The following is a 22,344-nucleotide window of genomic DNA, read 5'->3' as shown; positions in this document are numbered from 1 at the left end:
CTGGGGGTGGTCACGTGACCTCGGGGGGGGGGGCGTGTCACGTGACTCCAGGGGGGGGTCACGTGACCTTGGGGGTCACGTGACCCTGGGACGGTCACGTGACCTCTGGGGGTCACACCTTGAGGGTCACGTGACCTTGCGGTGACCTTGGGGGTCGCGTGACCTTGGGATGACCTTGGGGGTCGCGTTACCTTGGGGTGACCTTGGTTACGCCGACGGCGACGGCGACGCCGACGCCGCTTAAGCCGGGAACGGGCCCCTAAGAGCTGCGCTCTAAAAGTAGAAATCAGTTTTGAATTCACCAACTGGTGGTGACTGAAAGAGGTTCGAGCTTTTTTTTTCACTCTATGGTCTTTGCCGTTATAGGCTGGTGGGTACGACAAGCTTCTCCTGTAACCGTGATAGTAAACGCCGCCATAAATTTAATAAAAAAATATTTGTACAAACTGAGAGTTGAATGGTTCAAGTGTGTTCAGACAATAAGATAAGCAATAGAATAATTCGCGAAAAATTGGTGGTTTTGTTAAAGAACAGGAACAAAAATAAACAGTCGAGTTAGTAAATCATTTCGCGTTTAGAATGAAGCAGGTAATAACCGGACAGCGCAAGTAGACGGGACGATCGCCAAGGGACGATCGCCGACAGGTAGATAAGCAGATACAAACGCGACTGAATTTACCAGAGCCCGAGTGCTGAAAATGCTAGTTTTTTTGATAAACATTCAAGCAACTGCATGAATGATTAAAAGATTAGATTTTTAAAAAGTTTTTGCTAGAGCCAAAAAACTTTTACGAATACTATTCCTCCTCTATTGATCATTCGAATAATTTTTGTTGCGAGGTCACGGTTTTGTTGTTTCCTCAGAGCCCGTTTTGACGAACAACATCCGCTCTGCTCACCGAAATGTTATACGCCGTTGGGCGTCCTCACATCAGTAACTCGGCAGAGTGAGTTTAGCGAAAAATATTTAAAAAAATATCGGAAAAAATAAAGCATGCTTTATCCGCCCTGTTGAGAAATCGAAGGATTTAAATTAAATGAACTTACACTTTTCTGCAATTTTGGGAATTTTCTGGCGTTTTTTCTTTCAGGAGAAAACTGAAGTTTTATTAAGAAGTGGGTACTTGATACGCCCTTTCATGTTTACGTTTATATTCCGCTTTATTTAGATTAGCTTTCTACACGATCTGATTCTAGTCATAAGAAGCGTCTCGATTCTTCAAGAGGGCATATTTTTCTGGAACGCTCTACACTTTACAGGACAACATCCCCTCTGAAGGAAAGACAACAAGGGCTGCGGAGGGGGATTGCACTGGTGCCCCTAGTGCTCCTTCTCGGGTATGTTGCTCTATGCCAGAACCAGCTGACCATATTCACGTACCTACTGAACAGGGACAGCACACCAAGTTCAGTTTCGCGCTCCTTTCGCACTCTATGTTGCCGTGTATGTTGATGTTTCGCATACTGGGTTCATCAAATTAAATTAAATGTTCTGTCCCTAAGCTACGATCATAGTTTCGTGTCCTTCCTCTGATTCGGGCACACGGCAGACCACTTCAAATAATAGGATAGCAGAGAGTGTAAGTTCAATAAAGCAATGAACTTCATTCCTTAAGACAATGTATTTTGTGTCGTTGATTTCTATTGTGTCGCCGTTTTGGGCTGACGTTACACCTTACCAAGATCTCCTCCAATCTCACCATGACTTCAATGGTAGGGCATGTTTGAGATTTTTCAAGATAACGAATTGTTTGGAGATTACTGCAAGAAAGAGGTTTTAAAAAGAACAACTCTGATCGAGAACGGTCCACGCGTGCCCGCTTGAGGCATGAGTTAATCAGGGTGCTTGATCGGTAGCCGTACTTGGCAAAGAAGCAAGAGCAGAACAATATATTATGAGAATCCCTAATGTTGTTATTCTCGAAATTTTAAATATTTGCTTTACATGCAAAGTCTTCTTACCTCCTGCATATTGAACGCATTTTCCATTTTTGCATGTCCCAACATGATTAAACAGTTCAGGGTCCCCACCTGTAAGATCCTGCAGTGAAAACGTCTTTTAAGTACACGTACCACAACTAAAAGGATTCACGTAGTATTAACATGTATCATAGATGGCGAAGCTTCCAGGATTGAATTCGTGTGACAAGACGATGTACAGGAAACCCAAGGTACTTCGATTATACGAAAATATGCCGCTGTCCCTCTGTACAAAGAAAAGCATTCTTTCTGGTAGGTAACACGGTCCCTGGAATACGTCAAGGCTACCATGATCAAAGTAGATATAGTACTCGGCCTCGTGGAATTAAAATTGACGCTTATAGAGCATCGCCATAAGAATAAAATCGCGATCGTTAGGGTAAGCTTTCTAGAAATGCGAGCAATATGTAGGTTTTTGTAGTCGTTGTGTCCGGGGTGTTAAAAAATGTGTAACATCAACCAGCTCGTCTAGTTCTTTACTAACTCTTTGTTCCAAAGTAGATTTGTTTCTCAAGAGGAACGTGGAGAAATCGTCCTAACATTTTTTGCAGTACTGACGCACCCATAGACAGCAAGCGCTGCCGATAAGGAATGAGAACGTGGCTTTGAATTTTGATTACACAGAGGCATACCGAGATTTTTGAACCGGGGAAATGAACCATTAATAACTGAGCAATCTAATTTTCTGAGAGCATGACGAAGCAGTTGCGATAGAATGCGAAAGTTTGAGAACGTGACGATACCTCGATCAAAAGATATTTGAGAAAAACTAACATTCTATGAGTCCACCCACGTCCACCTAAGCCTAATTTTATCGAAACAAAAAACGACATTGTGGGCTCCTCTATCATATATTTGAATAAAACAAGCTTGTCAGCATGAAAGGAAACAGTATTATCTTTGTGGCTGACAAGAGATTTTTACTCATAAATGTCAGCAGCGTTCACAATATAATTTCTTGTTTTGACGATATTAGGTTAGGTGGATGTCGGTTCGTAACAAAACTTTGTTTCTCTTTATTGATTTTTAGTCCAGGCAGCGCCATCTAGTAAAACTTTTGCCTTATACACCAACCACCAACTTCACACTCTCACGGAATGTGTGCTTTCTACGATGCATAGTTTATTCATCCGGTCCGAAAACACGGTACTCTCTCCACGGGAAATTTTGCATATCTATTTCTTCTCAAGAATCATATGGTATGCATTCGTTAGTTAATATCAATCTAGTTTTTATTCAATCAGTTTTTATGGAAAAGATTAAGAATCCTCTAGGTTAAACAATATTCTGGTGCAGTATATTTTCAAAAATAAATTGTCCTGAGCTGCAACACTGCAACATATTTTTTTGCGTAAATAAGCTATAGAATGTCGGATGTTTAAATATATATAATTACTGAAATAATCGTTTTACATATTAACGATATCACAACCGCAATGCTGAAGTAAGATTAAATCTTGACCAAGTACCTTACTGACACTATAGGGCTTCAGAAACGTTATTTTTGTCTTCTGTGAAAAAGTCTGTTATCGAGTATATACAGAACTGTAAGCGTGAATACACCAAAAGGGGGAAAAAAGATGCGTTCTTTACAACTAGATGACGTGTGCCTAATTTAATTATTTCGAAACCGCTGAAAAGACCGGAGAGAAGAAGACACAAATAACACGGACGGACGGTAACTTTTGACTGGTTTAATACGAATTTCAGTTCAAGCAATCCAAGCGGCTACCTAGCTGCTTACGGCAGAAAGCAAAAACTTACCTTTTACCCCCTCACAAAATGTACCTCGAAACTATTATTTGTACAAAAAATTCATTCAGTAACAAAACCTTGTTGTCATTTAATTAAATCGAATTCGTATCAACGTACTTGTCCCGAAATGGTACCAACAAACGCTTCAATAATTTTTTCCCGTTTTTCAAACAATTTTGTTTGTCATAACTACGGTTTGCATATCAAACGCATCCAGTGTACGCAAAGATGGCCCCATGAGATGTCAGAAAAAGCTCATTGACTCTCACGCACCTTTTTACTGAAATATTGCCGCTTTGGTCCTACGCACACCTGCCCATAAGTTATCGCGATTTCGGAAACAATATCCATGAGGTACCTTGTATATTAAGTAACGTGTTTCTTGAGTCACTGACCGTGGTTTTGCCTTGCCGTCAAATGACAACTTTTTTTACACGTTGCAAGTTGCTGAAAACACGACATTCAGATAATAATTACACCAAATTCTTGATGTTGAGTTTGATCTTGTGATGAATAACCTGTACTAACGATTTAGGCTGTATTGGGTGTTTTCTGTTGCAGACTCAAAATTATTTTTTGTTTTATCCGACAACACTGATGGACGTCGAAAAAGCTCGAAACAACTTCCCAGGGGCGAGTTATGTTATTTAAAAAAATAAATACATCCAAAAAAGCCATTGGTCATATGTAAAAATTATTGCAGTTAAGATGCTTGCGCTGAAAACATTATCGAGGTCCAATGAAACATTTTAATTAGCAGTGATATAAAAATTATGAATTCGTAACATTAAGCTCAACCTTCAAGTTGACTTTCTCACACAACGACAGCTATTAAGAGATTTCCTCCTTTGATAGATTTAAATACGGCTTGTTCTGAAAGAATGGGACTGTACAATCTACCTTTTTAAATTATCAGCTGCAATGAGCTGCGCAATAGTGTTTGACTTTTTCAATGAATGTGAATTTTATAGGTTCAATTGGTTTGTATGTCAAATGCACGCTCACTTGCCATTTGTTGAATGAGTCCTCACATTTTCTTAACAAAATGAACAAAACGTTAGATTGCATTAATAGTATTCTTTGTTTACATAAAATATTTATATCACCTCTTTTGAACAAAACCCTCGGAATAAAAAAAAAATAAAGATTAAATTTGATAAAAGAAAATGCAATAAACGTCATGCGCCCCTCTTGAACGAAAATATGCGTACCACGGTTACACCTTGTACTGCAGTTAGAGGTTAGGAATTAAGGGAATCAAAGGCAAACATAAGGTTAACAAATGTGTAGCCGTACTTACCACACACACGGTAGCATCTTTGTAATAACCGTAATACGTTTTTTTGTCTGGTTTGTGGCCACTTATGCAAAGGTAACTGCAACCCAACGCATATCCCGGCTAGTTGAAATGAAAAATAAAGGCTTGAATAAATATACAGTATAGTATAAAGCTAGATCAAGAAATAAGAACATTTAATTTTACATAGAAATGCTGAACGCGTATTTGTTTTGAATGTTTCAGTTTCTAACGGAACCAGAAAAAAATTAGTCATGAAATAATCCACACGGAAACAGCAATGAAGTGAATTGGTATTAATAGGCATACATGTTAAATAAGCGGGCTTGTTTTAGAAACCATTTTCTTTCACCACATGTAAATTTAAGCAAGCAAAATTTCGATGGACTTTGAGTATGCTATTCCTATAGGGGTAACTCTGATGTGTGGGGTTTCTATATATATGTTCAAAAACTCTTAGAATTATGGTATTCAGCTATTTGCCACTGCCAATTTAATTTATTAGGTTCTCCACTAAAAGCTTTCGTACCTGCTGTGAAGCAGAGGGCAAATGCGCACAGAAGAGCATCAAACTATACGGCAAGCAAAATGAACAAAAAAAGTTTATCAGCGCGTGAAAGAGGAGGCGATAAGCTTCGAGAAAGAATAATCACGTGTGCGACGAGGCGCCAACCCCTGACTCCATTTTTTTGTTGTTTAGCAAACGCCTCGGCTCTGAGTTTTTTGGGTCGTGCCTAGTACCTGCATGTCGACAAAAAACAACGTTCCTTTTGAAACTTTCGACAGCGGTGAAACTTTCGACAGCCGTAAAAAAGGGCAAGGCAGTCATTAATGTGTTAACAGACAGGATGGAAGCTTGGAGCCATGGAAGCTTGGAACAGCTTCGATGGCTCCAGCATGGGACAACATGGAAGCTTGAAACAGACAGTATTGTGCCTCGTATACAAAACACGCAGCCAACTGTATCTTAAAATCGGAGCTTGCTCCTTGATGTCACTGCACCGTCTATGCAAGAAGCAGACGAACTTGCTTGGTGGATACAAAGATCCACAGTAAAAAAAACAACATGTTGTTACATTTATTAGTTTCAAACAAATATCGGCGTAGATCAAAATATAACAACATATTCCGCGGGCTTCTAGAAATAGCCGAATAACGCGTATTTACGCGAAGTTTTAAATATACAACAGACTATATAACATAATGTTTGTAAGCCGCTGCTAGTGTAATTGATGCTGTTTTCTTTGGTAACAGGGTTTCACTCTGGAGCTGCAGTCATAAGGAGCCTTCTTTGGAAAATTAAAACGTTAAAGTATATATTGACGCATAAATTGGCATCAGTACCACGCTACACGCAGTAATTTAAATGGAGACACCATTTTCTGAATAGTTATGAAATGCATTTGCGTTTGTGATGCATATCGTGTATTTATATTATTTCTGGAAGAGAACTAGCGCAATGTTATGTTCCTTGTATTAGGTCACGTTATATTTTAAAAAAATACGTTTTATCAAGAATCCTACTGCTGTTGTTTCCGGTTTGACCAAAACGGAAAAGTCATTCGGAGTCGGTTCCTAAAGGAAAAAAAAAACTATAACTAAAACACATATCCAGTTCACTAAAATAATGGGAATAGGTTGGATGTTACGCGTGATAGACGCACCTAGAATGAGTTCAGAATAGCAAGAGTCGTGATCAGAGGTATTCTTTCGTGATGATAGGGCCGCTCCCCCTTATGGAGTTTTGAAATGAATCCATCTCTAGAGGTGCGCGTTTTGGGCGCGCACCCTAGCGGTCGGCATAACGCTCTAAAGCGGGTTGACCGAAATTTTGTTTTAAATAAAGGAATGTTTTCTTTTAAACATACATGATATTATACCCGTGTGATTGCATACTTTTACACGACATTTTGCCTTTAACGGAAATAAGACATTTTCGTATCGCCCCGAAATATATTAATCGGTTAGGCCATATCCATTTTTGGCGCAGTGGCACAAAGCTCTCTCACTTCACCTTGGTGTTTTTTACTTTGAGTAAGGTTGACAGATTACCTGTCTATATAGTTATAATATGCGTAAAGAAGCACCTAACCATTTACGTTTTCAAACATGAGACGAAAGTCGATAAGCCAACTGTCAGCCGAACGCTGTGGCAGCGCTCTTCTTATTGATTGGACATGAGTGACAGACGAACGTCATTTACGAAGGCATCCGTGTTAGTCCCGGCGGGAAGAAACCTTTAAGTGTTCAGAGAGACAGCGGCGCTCTGCTCCCTGCAACAAGCACGCTCCGGGCTTTAGAGAAAAAGAGCGCAAGAGATCGATGGAAAAGCAGAGAAAGAATATCAACACTGTTTGGTTCTCATTTGTCGCGAGCTTGAGCCAAGAATCTGTCTGTGCATCCGGACTCCAATTGTTCTGCTTTCCGCAAGCTTTGTTTTCTAAGGATTGGCCCCACATTACCACCGCATCTTTATCCTAAACTAATAAATCACGGACGACACCATTCGCACCACCCGGTCTCTATATGTGTACACAGTTTCTCCACACTAACAAATCATATTCTATTTAACTACTGTGCATGTTTAGCAGAAGAGTTGCAAAGGCGGTGGTTACACAGAATGGGGACATGGCATTACCGTAGGAACTGTCATGCCATTAACCCCTCAGTGAGCCGTCTGTTACCCTGTTAGCTATGGAAATGTTATTTTCAGAGATAGAACGCTGTTGCTGGAAATGACGTGGTTTTGAGGTATTTAAGTCAGTGTGTTTTTTACTAAACGTTCAGTTGCGAATACGCTTCGTGTTGTCGTTACCTTCTTTACTTTGTCCCTGTCCTTCGACGTTTCTATCGAGTTCTTTCGAAAGGCTTATTTTAATTTCCCTTAAATTTACTGGGAGTTATTAACACCTACGTTCCATGAATCCAAGCATTTTCTTGCTGTTTGCATGGTTATCAATCTCGCTGAAGTGGTTGACAAGCTTACCCGCGGCGATAATATTCTTGATCTGGCGATTACTGCGTCACACAATCTAGTTGAATCTAGTGTTCACTTGCCTGGTTTAGTGGTAATAGAGTAATACATATACTGTTACATAATTACATATATTGTCACCAGTGTCTAGGTTTATTCGTCATTTCAACAATAAAAATGATCAAACTGTGACAATGACATTTCAAAACTGTATTTCACTTCCTCTTACTCCTCGAATTTGTTGAGGGAAATTGGTTATCGCTTAAGTAAAAGTTAATTGAGTCGATTCATTCCTATTTACCTTCTCGTGTAATCGTGTGGTCTCTGGGCAACCTCGGTATAATAAAAGGCTGAAGGCACTTGAAGACAAAGAACAACGCCTTTATAAAACAAAAAACTGTATTAATGGTTCTCAGCGTGTGGGGGATGTTGCTGTGTTGTTCCAAAAAGAGTACACGTAACACTTCAAGAAGAGAGCAAGTAAAACCTCGATAAAAAAAAGATTCACCAGAACTCGCCCAACATTCTTAGACAGAACCCCCAATGTGTTTTGAAAAACAATTACGCCCAACTCGAGTACCCAATTAACCAAGTTTCAAGATGATGGTGGTGTTATTGTGCACGGCGAGCTAGCCCCGAATATAATGTGTGATTATTTTTGTTCATCTTCACTTTTGGGCCTTCAGATAACATTCTTTCCCTCCCTCCACTTCTCTTTTCCCTCATGTAATTGATCCCCGTCACAGCAGCTGGCATTCCAAAGATGGTCGAAAACCCGAACGTTGCTCCTGCTTAGTTCTTGACTCCATTAAAACAAATGAACTTAAAAACATCAAAGTGATCTCCAGTGACCTTCTTCAGATAATATTTAACCAGTCATCGTTTTCCACGAGACTAAAAGATAGACAGAGTTATCCGTGTCTACAAAAGCGGTTACGTTCGAAACCAGGTAATTAGAGCCAAACATCCCTCACAGGCATTGCATTCTAATATTTTGAGCACATCCTGTTTTCTAACAAGATGAATAACTTAACCGACAACAATTTCTTCTTTTAAAATCAACATGGCAGTCATCGGAGATATTCATGCGAAACCCAAGCCATTCGAATTTTCCTTCGACTCATATACTAACATGAAATTACGTACCAGGACAGATGCCATCTTTTTAGACTTCTCAAAAGCGTTTTGATTGTGTTCTTCACCTCACCTGATCTCAAAATATTCTCAACTGAATATCGATCCTCCAACTTTTTTTTTGGATCTGCAGATTTCTTTTATCCCGAGTCCAATATACGGTTATAAACTCATGAGGTGGCAACCTGACTTATGACATTTCGGGTGTCACCCAATACAATGTTCAGCACCTCGTTTTTTTTTCGTTTTTTTTAACATCCTCTTTAGCTTTGTCTCCTCTAACATACGTCTTTCAGCGACGATTGTGTAATATTTCGCCAAGTAAAATGTATTAACTATCATATTTTTCTTCAGAATTCACTTGAAAGCGTCATCAATTGGTGCTGAATGACTGATATTGCCAAACTGTTCAAATTGCAAGTTTTTTTGTTTTGTTTTTCCCGCAAGTATTCTCTCTCTAGTTTTCATTCATATTTAGGTTCAGAAGACATCCAACGCGTTGAATCGAATAAGCATATTGGTCTTCGCTCCAGCCCTAATCTCTCCTGGGCTTCTTTGACTGAATAAATGTTCCTGGGCACTTGGTTACATCCGACGCTGCCTGCACCCTGCACCTCCTGCTCTATGGCAGCTGGGCTAGGAGAGTTATGTTCGCCCAATGATAAAATATTCGGCTGGCAATTAGACTCCTTTTCCAAATCTACCTCATTAATACTCTTGAATCAGTTCAATATTTAGCTGCCCGATTAATCGTTCCTAACTATGAACGCGCTGCCAGTGCCTCGGTCATAAAGACCGCCTCTCTACCTCCCCACTTTCAATGCTCACCTCACAATATGACGTCTCTGTTTTTTTTCCTCAAGACTTTTCAATTGCCAGCGTCAACTCAGACAGGCTTGTCTCTTAGATCCATATCGGTTATCTCGACGACAGTTTAATTTCCTTAGCGTACGGCGAATCACTTGTTGCAATGGCAAAGGGCAGTGGCGTTTGTATTAATGAGGATTTCTACCAGCTACACGTCACGCTCGAAATAAATTAATCGAATTTGCGAAGGCATTAAATCCAGGTATTTACTTTAGATTGCGGTATATCAAGTTTCATTTTAATAAAAAGGTTTATGTTTACTGCTTCGAAACCGATAGTGTGCGTGAGCTCGGGGCCCTCTCTGAGATTAGTCTTGCCGATGTAGCCACTGGCGCCCTTGCTGAGCCAGCGAGTGAAGCCCCTCTGTCATAGCTTCAGAGAAACGATCATTGTCATTCTTCCGAAAATATGTCTATCTTTTTTACTGACATAAAGAGCGCGGCAAAAAAAAAACTACATGAGTTATTCGCTGTCCTTGACTCGTCAACGGCTGACGTCGTAGTACTCACCGAGACATTGCTTTCCGCTATAATACGGAACAGTGAAGTATTCGATGGTCCAAAACGTTTTAACGTGTATCGTTCCGATAGGCAGTTTGGATCTGGAGGTGGTGTACTAATTGCAGTAGCTCACTATATTGTTTCCTACTGTGTGAACTTGGCGTTAAATATTGAGTTTCTCTGCGTTCGTTTTGAGGTGAATTATAAAAAAGTTATTCTTTGTGTTTGCTATCGTCCGCCGAAGTGTACCTTTATTTTTGTAAACGAACTCCATGATGCTCTCAATATGGTTGTAACAAGGTTTCCAACCAGTCCAATATTTCTTATAGGCGATTTTAATTACCCAAACACCTGTTGGTCGCACAAGAGCCCGTTTAATAATCCATTTTCATTGCAATGTTTTTATTTCTTGAATATGTGTTCCGATTCTAACATATCGCAGCTAGTTACAGAACCCACCATAATTGCAGCCACGTCAGTACATGTTCTTGACCTTGTTCTAACCTCCACGCCTGACCTTGTATCCCTAATATGTCACCTAACAGGACTAAGTGATCACTGCTCGGTACTTGTCTCTCGAAGCATACCAAAGTGTATTGGTAGAAAAAAAGATAAAACTTATTCGAGACTACAGAAAAGCTAATTTCGACACTATAAACGATGCGCTGAGTCAGTTCGTAGATCACTATTTTGTTAACTGCTGCGAGTGTTCCGTTGAGCAGAACTGGAATATTTTTAAGGGTCAAGTCGCCGTCCTTACCGACAAGTACAGTTAACTGCAATCTCTAACGTCTCACCCTCAATCACCGTGGTATAACCCATCACTGAGGAGGCTATCGACCACGCAAAATAGACTGTGTCGTGCCGCTAAATCTTCCAGTAACTGGAACCGGTGGGAGTGTCATCACAACGGCAACGCAGTTTACGAAAATGCTGTTCAAGACGCGAAATACGAGTATCTTAACGTTAAGCTACCGTCTATACTAGCCATTAACCCAAAGGAGTTTGGGAATGTTGTTAGTAAAAAAGAAAAATTCGTAATTTCAGTCAAAGCCGCGAAAGGAGATATCATTTCTAGCAATAATATGCATGCGTTTTGAATGATGCTTTTATTAAGTTCTTTCAAACCGTTATTAACGCGCCTTCTTGTAGATTTGACGAGAGTGACTTTTTGCTTATGGGGCCCGTTCTTGTCGATCCCATTCGCATTGTTAAAGTAGTCGATAATTTAAAACTTCCTTCCGCTGCTGGCACCGACAGCATTAACTCAAAGTTCCTCAAAAACACAAAAATGTATTGCTCTTTGATATTATCTCAAATTTTTTCCCAGTCGCTTTCACTTGGAGATTTGCCTGCTGATTGGAAGATAGGGAAGGGAGTAATACTCCACAAGAGAGGTGATAAATATTCCCCAAAAAGCTATCGACCAATTTCGCTTACTTGCATTCCATGCAAGATCCTAGAACATATCATCTACTCACAACTAGTTCAATGTTTATCTTCGAACCTTTTCTTCAGCAACGCTCAGCATGGCTTTTGTAAATCCTTCTCTTGCGAAACACAACTTTTGTCATTGACCCATGATTTGCACCTAGCGCTTGACCGAGGATCCCAGGTAGACTGCATTTTTTTAACTTTTCCAAAGCATTCAATAAAGTTTCACACAACCTGCTGCTATTAAAACTTAACAGCTTAAACATTGACGCAAGTGTTCTGCCCTAGATAACTTGTTTTCTCACTGATCGTCCCCAGTCTGTAACCGCTAACGATGACACATCACCACTCGCCTCCGTCAATTCTGGAGTACCAGAATGTTCTGTATTAGGTCCGCTATTGTTCCTTATTTATATTAATGATTTGCCGAATTCGATATATTTTTGAATTAGTTTTTTCGCTAATGATTGTGTTACTTACAGAGAAGTTACTAACGCCTGGGATGTTCTGAATATACAAACCCACATTAAACCATGTTTCAAAATGGTGTGAATTATGGGGGATGGAACTTAAGACGACTAAATCCACGGCCATTAGTGTATCGTTGAATGTAATGCTCCTTCTTATTTTCTCGAAAATGTCCCCTTACTTTCTGTCTCTTTTATGTATACTTAGGTTTGTATATAACTTCAGATATTTCCTGGCAAAGCATGCTGAGTAGGTTATTAATAACGCTAATCGAATGCTGGGTTATCTAAAACGAAACTTTTCGCTTGCCCCTTCATCTCTGAAACTAACACTGCACAAAACGTTTGTACGCTCTAAATTGCAATATGCTTCTTCCATCTGGGACCCCGGTCATTGCAAACTAACTAATGATCTGGAATCAGTTCAGAATCACTCTGCTCGTTTTATTCCTATTAACGTTTATCGCACGGCGAGCGTGAGCTCCAGGAAAACTAGCCTATCGTTGCCTAACCTCACTTTACGTCGCAAAACAGCCCGCTTATGTCTCTTTCATAAGATATACCACACTAACTCATTACTTCACAACCGACTGCTGAATCATCCGTCTTATATTTCGTCACGCATTGATCATATGTATAAAGTAGACATTCTAAGCTATATCACTGATGCACTCCGAGAGTCATTCATTCCGAAACCTTCAGTGGTTTGGAACCACCTTCCCGCATCTATTGCAACAGTTGTTCCGGACTGCTTATTTAGAACTGCTCTAAATAATCTATACTGCTCAGATTGAGCTGCAAAGTACAACTGCCACTAACCCCCACATCCCTTTGTAAAGCCGGTGGCCTTGAGGGTATTTTAAATAAATAAATAAATAAATAAAAGGTGAAAATTGCTGCTGCATAATCTGCCACGTCAAAGGCAGCGTACGAAGGGTTTCATATATAAAAAAAAAAGTTTTGGTACGGTGCATTTACTTTTCTAGCGTCGCTCATTTGGTTATAGACCTTTTGCTATTTACAAACATGAACTGCCGCCGGCGTCCCAGGCGACTTCCGGTAGCACCGTCTTTGCAGGCCTGTTGAGATTGCTTATGTCACCAGTGCTGGAAGCCATAAATGCTACATGGACAACAAACCTGGAGATTTAACGAGGGCCTTCGGCTGGACAATATTACATCTTGGAGGAGGCAAGTTGGTTTACAAGAATACTCGAAGCATTTTAACAAATCTCGCACCCCTACGTTGTTTTGGCGTTTGCCTGGTCAATTGGTGGTCAAACGTTTCATCTATATTTCAAGCAGTGGTGTTAAGCTGTCTTTTGTTCATTCTTTTTATAAACCGGAAGTTCTCTGAAACATGAAAGACTGGAGTACCGCCTGGTGGTGTCTGCAATACAAAAGGGCTCATTGTGCAGTGGGCAATCGTTTGAAGTAATAGCACAGCTGCGCTGGCCAACCACCTCCACAGCATGGATTGGAGCCCCAACTTTTTATAATACTTTGATTCGTACTCGTAGAAAAATGTAGGGCAATTGTGAAGATAATAGATATTTGTTTTGGAAGCGTTGTTCTATGTCAATGACAAGTGCCAAAATCAGGAATTACCCTTTAATACCATTTGAATAGGTGCAATAAGGAAACTTGAAAATTTCCAAATGCCAAACGCCAGACATATTTTACGGCATAATAAATTACAAAAATTACTGGGGGCTTAATCACTGTAACCGTACCGCTTACAGCCGAAGAGCAGACTTTTCTTCCTTATATAAATATATCTATACTTATTCTCAAATAAAACAGGAAATTAGTGGAGACAGCGATAAGAGAAGAGTGTAGTTAAGCGTGCAATTAATGCAAGTTATCTGCCGACAAAAGAATGAAAAGCTATAAAGTAATATTATTTAATCATTGATATCAGATGTCCACTCGTTATTGAACTGTACTTTGAAAACAAAACGTCATTGGTCAAAATAAAATTTGTGTTTTCAAGATCATGCTTATATGCTTGCCATGTTTACAACGAAAAGCGAAAAGTAAGACAATGTAAAGGAAGGGTAGCAGTGTTTCAAAAGATCCAAAACAAATGCATGAACAGGCACTTTACAATAATTATATTTTTATTAAGAAAAAGGGGCAAGGAAAACACTGGAAGGGAATGCTGCAAGGCTCGTTGGAACTGCCAGCTTTGGAGATTAAACCCCCAAAAGGAATGACGGAGCAGAAAAAAAGGCGTGAATAAAAATAGGTAGGTGTGTCTATGTGTCTCGACATTATTGACCGTTCTTTTTCAGCGATTTAGTTCACACAGTAGCCAAGCTTTTAGAACACTAAGTTAAATTTCAAAATTTATATTAAATTCTCATAGACTCAGAACGCTTTTTGTTACAACTAAAATAAGAGGCGTTATAGCGTAAGAAATATGGTATTTGAGGCCCTCTTGTTTCTTGTTCTAGGTTATACCAGGGAGATCGATTGAAATTTTGATGAGCATTGGTACTAGTGCACTTTACCTTTAATATATTAAACTATATTTATTCTTTCAGAGCAACATATTGCTACGATTTTCAATTTTCTTTCGCGTCCAATATGCTGCCATAAACATTCAGTGTAGTTGTGTCTGCTCATGCGTTTTGCTCGAGCGTGAGTGGTGAAGTCTCATGGACGCTTTTTCTAGGGTATGTAAGAGTGGCACTACGCTCATACTGTCCTTTTTGGTAACTTCGCCACTCAGTGAACAAGATCTACAGCATTAAAACACGCATACGCAACTTAGGCAAAACATTTCATAAATGTCATACACACACCGTCTCACCAAAATAAAGACAAATGATAACGCTGTGATTGCTTATAAGTAGTTAAAATGCACTTACACCCTGGAATTCTTCGTCTGGACATCGCCAATAAAAACTTTCTTCAAAACACGTTATTGGACCTGTTGAGTAGAGCAGGAATAATATATGAAACATGTGAAGCATTAATATATAATATTCCATAACTTACCAAAAGCCGCAATGATTACCGTGAAAACTGTTGCGGCCAGCATTATCACTTCTCGCTTAAGGAACCAAATATGAAGAACAGAAGACTAGTACGATATCAGCCTTAGACACGTGCTGACAAAAAAGGCTGTCGCTATATCAGACTGCTAGCGACACGTATTCCCCTCTTTATATATGAGGCTGTGTGAGCTAAGACATGTGAACGTATAACCAGAATGACCAATGAGAGACCGCGGGTCGCTTTATGATGGCACTTGCGAAAGTAATGCGATCTGTACCGCGGTCACGTTCCGACACGTGCCGTGCGTCACCATACTCTAAACAATTGAACTCGCACACCTGGCTTTGTCAGAAGCCATTAGAAGAATGAGTGTTTTTAAGGTAAGGAAGAGTCACAGGAGGCATGTCCCCTAGAGTTCCTGTATATCGCTACCTACGGTAGCAGAGTTGCGCATTCAGCCTCGGCGGGTGGCCGTAGCGGCGGCTTTCCTGCACGCCCTGAATGCTTTGCTCCCCACGTGACTAAATTTGGCGAATAGCGGCGCCACGCGCGCCGCCGCGCATAGAAAACAGAAAAAGAGGAGAAGGAGGCGAAATCAGGTGAACATACGCCGGAGCGCGAGCAACGTCGGCGGAGCTACCGTAAAGGTGGCTTTCTTGCACGGCGCCGGATGCTTTGCTCCTCACGTGGTGGATCTCGGCGAATAGCGGCGTGGCGGCGCGGGAAAAACAAACAAGGTCACTCAAAGACTGCACTAAGCTCCATAAGACTCAAGTACCGTTTACGAATGGTGACCTGAGAGCGACCTTCACTTGAACCCTTCGAAAAGCAAACTTCGTAAAAGTGAGGCTATAAGTGGAAGCGTTCTTTTTCGAAGATATTTAGGTAATTTTATGTTTCAACAAAAAGTTACCAATGTAACTTAAAATTAGTAGTTAATCCGTGTAAAGATAAATGTTGAAATGTGTCCCTATAAGCTATTTGGGCATTTTATTTGAAATACAAGGGAACAAACGCGACCGTTAGAATTATAATATTTACTATAACTTTTGTTATAGTAACTTGGGAATTAAAAACCTTTCCATGCGAACCTTATTATATTATGTCACTTTGTGGACAGGTGTCTGAGCAAGAGCGCAGTAAAATTGTGTGTGGAAATCCAAACAGCTTGTGCATTTTCAAAACCATCCTTTCACCTACAATCGCAAGCTTAACATTCCAAACTCATCCCCACCATTTACTAATTGGTCTATACTTTATGCAGCTCCACTCTATCATTACGTAGAGACGTGGTTTTCCTAGGCGCGACGAAGTGTTTTCCGCTGCGTCGCGGCTGTCCTGAGACGAAATAAATACAATATTACATAATGTTGTTTTACATTGGCACGAGGAAGGTTCGACTTTATGCTGGTGCCCAGTAGTTATGCTTTTCTCTTCTTTTTATTTAAATATTTTATATTTTTTGATACTTAGAAAAATATGTAAGCTAGACACACCTTTATACTAAATTAAAGAATGAGAGAACACTAAGCTTTTTTATTATTGTTTAATTAATGGGGGTTATACTTATTCGGTTCTCAGTCTATAAAAGGCTCTCTTTTAACGAAGTTAATATTCCGCTAAACCGTTTTAGAAAGGGCCATCTTCAAAGTTTGTTTCTGGCGAACACGCTTCGCAGGTTTTCAAACTATGCTGAGACGATTAGCAGCTCTGACAGTGCAAAATAGCCTGGTGAAAGCTCGCTGAGAGCTCGCGCATAACGAAAATATGCATAGTATTTTTTCTCTTATAGTAATTGCTGCATTTGTGTGCTTGGCTCAAGCATTCTCACAAAGGCACGGCATTATGATCGGCAGCGAAACGACTGGACTCATGTTCAGGTCATCGGGTACGTCATTGGTCTCATTCTCACACTGCATTCAGTACGCCGACGGTAAATATAGTCAAATGGAGGTACGAAATTAACTGCAGAAGTTGTGTAAATTATAATGTAATACAATTAGGTACTGAATTTGAGCATAAAACTACATTTTATGGATTGAGGCAATAAAGCGCATTGAAACGCTACTAAAAATACGCAACGGATCCGCCAAGACGAGGACGCGAGAGCGGAGCGACGAGTTGAAGCAACCTAATGGCTGCCCGTCACCTGCTTCCAAAATAGCACCGCCCATGCGACTGAGGATGAAAAGGTATACAGTTCTTACGTCCCTAGACTTGTGCGAAGAAAGTTTTAAAGCCTGAAATTAATTAGCTTCTGGAGAGGCTGCAAGCAAGGTCATGGATGTTAATAGTAACAATAAATTAAATAGCAGCTTTCAAGAATCCGAAATGTTGCTAACAATAAAACTGTAGTAAATGAAAAAAAAAACTATATGCACTATCACATTGCAGAAAAAGTCCATCAATTTTTCAATTGCATATTACAAGGTCAAAAAACCCCAAAAGGAGCCACTTGCTGATGTAAAAAATACAAACTAGGCTTAAGATAGTTTTTGTTGGGATCCCAGGCATCAAATGCGGATGTTCTTTTTTAAACTGTTAGATGCATCTTAGACTTTACAGTTCTATTTTTAATGCAGGTTTTACTGCAGAGGACCTGAACTTCGTAAATCAAGACTTACCAGAACGTTGCAGCTAGATTCATGACGACTGTACATAATCACGCGACAGAGCAGCTTCTTTACAAGGTTTCAAACAATCCACATAGATTGGCTGCATTTAAGTGTTGCCACTCAGTTGCGTCGCGCCACAGACGCGCCGACAAGTAGTGATAATGTGACCATGAAGTCACTCCAAGCAAATCAGAATTTCTCTACATTCTTCATTCGTGGCCGCTTTCCAGATTCCTTCGCCGCGCGCGTTCTACCACAAATATAAACTGAAAGGCAAAATACGAACATAAAAGTGTACTGCCTTCTAACTAAGATAATAACGTAAAAAAAATTTGCCCAGAGAAGCACTTTTAATTAGCTCCAAAAGGCGGCAGCACGGGATCGCAGACTTACAGAGTCCATGGTTTTCTCCGATCAGTTCACTTGTGCCACTCCGCTGCTTTTAGTTTATGATGGCGATGGTCCCACAGAGGCAACGATTGAAAGTTGCTCTTGAATTGCTAAACAATCTCACTACATTGTATAGAAATGTAATAAAATTAAAGCAGTTTTGCATTGTTATTAATATTTTCAAGTTATGGTAATACACTGCCAAATACAAAACACTGATGAACAGAAACCGAAACCGATAACGCTGACGATTAAGATAGCTAACTGGCGGTCATTGTCAGGACTTTGCGGTCAATGCCAGGTCCAGGTTTCAGTAGCCTCCACGAGCACAAGTAACCGCTACACTACGCCCATAATGTAAAAAACCTCACGACCACGGCCGCTCAAATTATCTGCCACACTGAGAAATTGAGCGGATATGGCCCAATGTATGTCAACATCTAAAACTTTGCTATTAATTTATGCGAACGGATGCCCTTTCAGTTATTTTAAAAATAAAAAAAATCGACATTCTTTTTTTATGCGCGGTTGTGGCTTTATGCGCCTATATACCATGTCCCTCAATTTCCGCCTGATGACGTCATAGAAGTGTCATGTTGTCTCCAGTCGCGATCTTGGCGGCGTCCCAACAGCTGTGGTGTGTGTGGCAGTCGCATGTTCTTACACAGGTCGCTCTCAAGCTTGACGGTGCGCGAAAGTTTCGGCAGGCATGGGTAGCGACTACGGCGACACTCGCATTCTCTCGTGCTTTCTTGCCAGAACTTCGACCAGCCGCCAGTATCGCAATAGGACAGCATATAACACTCCGGCTTTTGCGACATCATTGGGGGTTGCGACGTGAAGACCCTTTTTGATGAATAGGCGTAAAAAAAAAAAACACTTTCAAAATTCTGTTTTCTGTTGGAAGCCCTTTCTGTTGGAAGCCTCTTCATCCCTGCAGAAATCCGGACAAAAGCTCGAGCTCCTTGCTTTCGATTGCGCCTCGGCTCGCCTGCCCGATGTCGTGCAGCGGTAGCGCAAGTCGAAGCTACCCAGTCCCGCTGGCGCTATTTGCACGTTTCTTGGGGTCGGTTGCTACGTAATTGAGCAGTGGGGCATATCTTCTATCAATCGGCACGTGGCCTTCCAAAGGGGTCAATACTCAATAGCATATCAATAGGCCGCTGAACACGACAGTCTCAGACGCGTTCTGTGGGCCATACCTAAATTCCTATGGCCCATAGAATGCGCTTGTTGGGCTGTCACTCACTATAGTAAATTTGAGCGAATAAAATATCTATATGTATCTCCAGACGTATACAAAGAATCTGCATCATTTGGAGCCGACAGCTCTTGCACATAGTGTTCTCGTTGTATGCAGCATGTTTATCTTATAGACCTTTCCAGCGCTTATCACCAGGGCGAACATATCTCACTCACCGAGCTGTAGACGCATGCACACCGTCTGATATACCGCACAACATATTAACAGCGCATGCCCTGAAGGTGATTCCCGGGCTAGCAGACAAAGATGGCATCACGCACAAGGTGTCTTTTGGAAGTGTCTGTGCCCTGGTTCACTCTAAATCCGACGCAGCCGACACCGCGACCCGACGGAGCAAATTCAATAGAGCCAAAAGTGTATCGTAGTGGCGCTCGTCGTCTTTGATCGTTTGCTCTGCCGGCTAAATCAATCACGGACAGGAAACAATGCAAGAAATAGTCTGTGATCGCAAACGTATAAAAACGACGGGTGCCATGACGATAAAAGTTTAGCGCCGCTTGATTGACTGCATACGATCGTAGCGTACGCTCCGGTAGTGAAACGGAGAAGTGGATGACCAGGGATTGTAAAACAGGTTTTGTGTTCATTTGCACAATTGTTTATTTTTTATTTTTTACTGATGTGAAATAACGGGTACAATTAATGTAAATCTATATTAAGAAAGGTCAATGGTGTTTACCACCTGTTTGAATTTGGATTTGGTGCGTCTGCATGTTTTGTTGCAATGACATGCTCTCCGGTTTGTTCTCAGCACCTCAACCTCCGTTATCTCGACACTCGCTAGAGGATATGGATACATGCAAGTATTAAGGATTGTACTCGGCACATGGTGGTTTGTTGCCTTGTGTTATTTATTTTCTGCAGTGCGCACGCAAGTATCAGCAGCGAACAATATGAAATGTATACGTATGTTGGACGTATTTCATTTTAGCAAAAACTTCACGCAAACAATTGTGTTTCGTAGAGACTTTGCTTTTCAGTTTTATTTAAATAGTCCGGCTTGAAGAATCCTAAAAAGAAAGAAAACGAAAACCTGAACCCAGCTTTTGCGCGCATGGAGAACATCTCCAGCAAAAAGAAGTTTGTTTGGAAAACAACAGACTGCAAGCCAAACTAATAATATGCCTATTGTTTAAATAATGAAGATGCCTTTACTTGACACCTGACCTTGAGTGAAAGAGGGTCCGCACAAAAGGGAGCCCACCGCACCGGGCATATCTAAGAAAATATAGTCGATAGCAAAATGCCGTTGTAGCAGTGTCAATGTCAAGAGTTGATACCTTAAACGCGTTTTCACGCGCTTCGGAAGAAAAGAAAAAAGCAAAAGCGTTTGGAACAAAATGGTCATATGTCGATTTTGTTCCGAACGCTTTTGTTCACGCACCCCACGGTGCGTGAACGCAACGCCGATGCCCAATGATGTTGCCGTGACGTGTCGCTGCTATTGCTGTGACTACTGTGAACAACACAGGACTGTTCAATTGTTCCTCTGTTTGCGTTTCTCAAAAGCCCCTATTATCTCACAACGTTCCAAATAATCTGAAGTATGGTACCTCAACTTTGCACTCCATTCCTAGTTCGGGCCACATAACTGCCAAAGCCTGGTAGGCACTCCAAAAGAGCGTGAAGACTGCTTCAAAATTTATTGTCAATGATCGTAGTTTTTTTTTTTTTCAGTTTGGGTGAAATGTATATTTTTACAGAAATCATGGAATCGCCTTCGGGCACCGGGCATAAGGGCGGCCTTTGCACAAAGCAAAAAGAAACCTCCAGCATGTATACGTATATGTAAACGAAGATGTATAAATACAATAAAAATTGCGAAGTTCTATAGCGTGTCGCGCTTTTTTTGTATTTTGTATTTTTTTATACTTTAATTTGGGCATAAACACTTTGTCCCAGCAGGCCGTAAAGACAATTCCAATTACTACTGAAATGTTTTGCTGCGGCTCCGGTAAAATGTGCGAAAACGTCGCCCCGAACTTTGGCGTCAACAGAACTGACGAGTGAATCACGACGACGCACCGGCTCACACGTTCTTGTTCACCTCAAACGTTCTGACCAAAAACAACATGACTGTCGTCCCCCCCCCCCCCCCCCCCCCCCATCGTACTCGCCTGGTTAAAGCCGAAGTTGAGGTTTAGACTTGACGCGATTGAGATCATCCAATCAGAAACACAGTGTTCTTCATACCCTCCAATATACTAACTTCCAAGTTGCGCTCCAAAAACGAAAGTCCCTCGTGCAGAGGGGGCTACTTAGAGAGTGCGGGTTCCACGAGGCAAACGTTTCGTTTGTATAAATGACAGTACCGGTCCCTCAAAGTCTAAATACCACCTCATTCAATGACAGCTTTCAAAACGCAAAGCGTGGCAAGCCAAGAGGGTCTTTTGTCGCGCCACAGTAGATGAGATGGCAACGTCAGCCGATAAGAACGCAGAAGAACGAATTCCGAAGCAAGAAGGGTGGACAGCATAAGCACCGCACTGCGCTTCTTAAGCTGTGACTCACGAAAGGAATGTGTTGTACACGTTCCCGAAACATGAACGAATCCTCTTTTCTTGTTCCTTTGCAATCTCGAAACGAGTTTCCGTAACAGGTTCCAGTGGTTCGGAAGGAATGCGTGCCTGCTACTTTTTAAGATTACAAAAAAGTTGTTAGATTT

The 22,344-nt window shown here is 40.9% G+C and overlaps 1 protein-coding gene across 1 annotated transcript in view; it reads right to left on the bottom strand.

Annotated features, from left to right (window-relative positions):
- The window catches only part of LOC115317441, a 32,371-nt gene extending 16,918 nt beyond the window's left edge, over nucleotides 1–15,453 (bottom strand). The window contains exons 1-4 of the mRNA XM_042290493.1: nucleotides 15,411–15,453; nucleotides 15,281–15,342; nucleotides 5,036–5,134; nucleotides 1,963–2,041 (exon numbers count right to left, since the gene is read on the bottom strand). Of these exons, the coding sequence (XP_042146427.1) occupies nucleotides 1,963–2,041; nucleotides 5,036–5,134; nucleotides 15,281–15,342; nucleotides 15,411–15,453 (283 nt within the window). The remainder of the gene's footprint in view (nucleotides 1–1,962; nucleotides 2,042–5,035; nucleotides 5,135–15,280; nucleotides 15,343–15,410) is intronic.
- Nucleotides 15,454–22,344: the final 6,891 nt, after the last annotated feature.

The sequence above is a fragment of the Ixodes scapularis genome, unplaced genomic scaffold, assembly GCF_016920785.2.
Source record: "Ixodes scapularis isolate PalLabHiFi unplaced genomic scaffold, ASM1692078v2 PGA_scaffold1__304_contigs__length_218370807, whole genome shotgun sequence".
Taxonomy (NCBI): domain Eukaryota; kingdom Metazoa; phylum Arthropoda; class Arachnida; order Ixodida; family Ixodidae; genus Ixodes; species Ixodes scapularis.
Note: the sequence above shows the minus strand (reverse complement) of the source record. Positions and strands in the feature narration are given on the sequence as shown.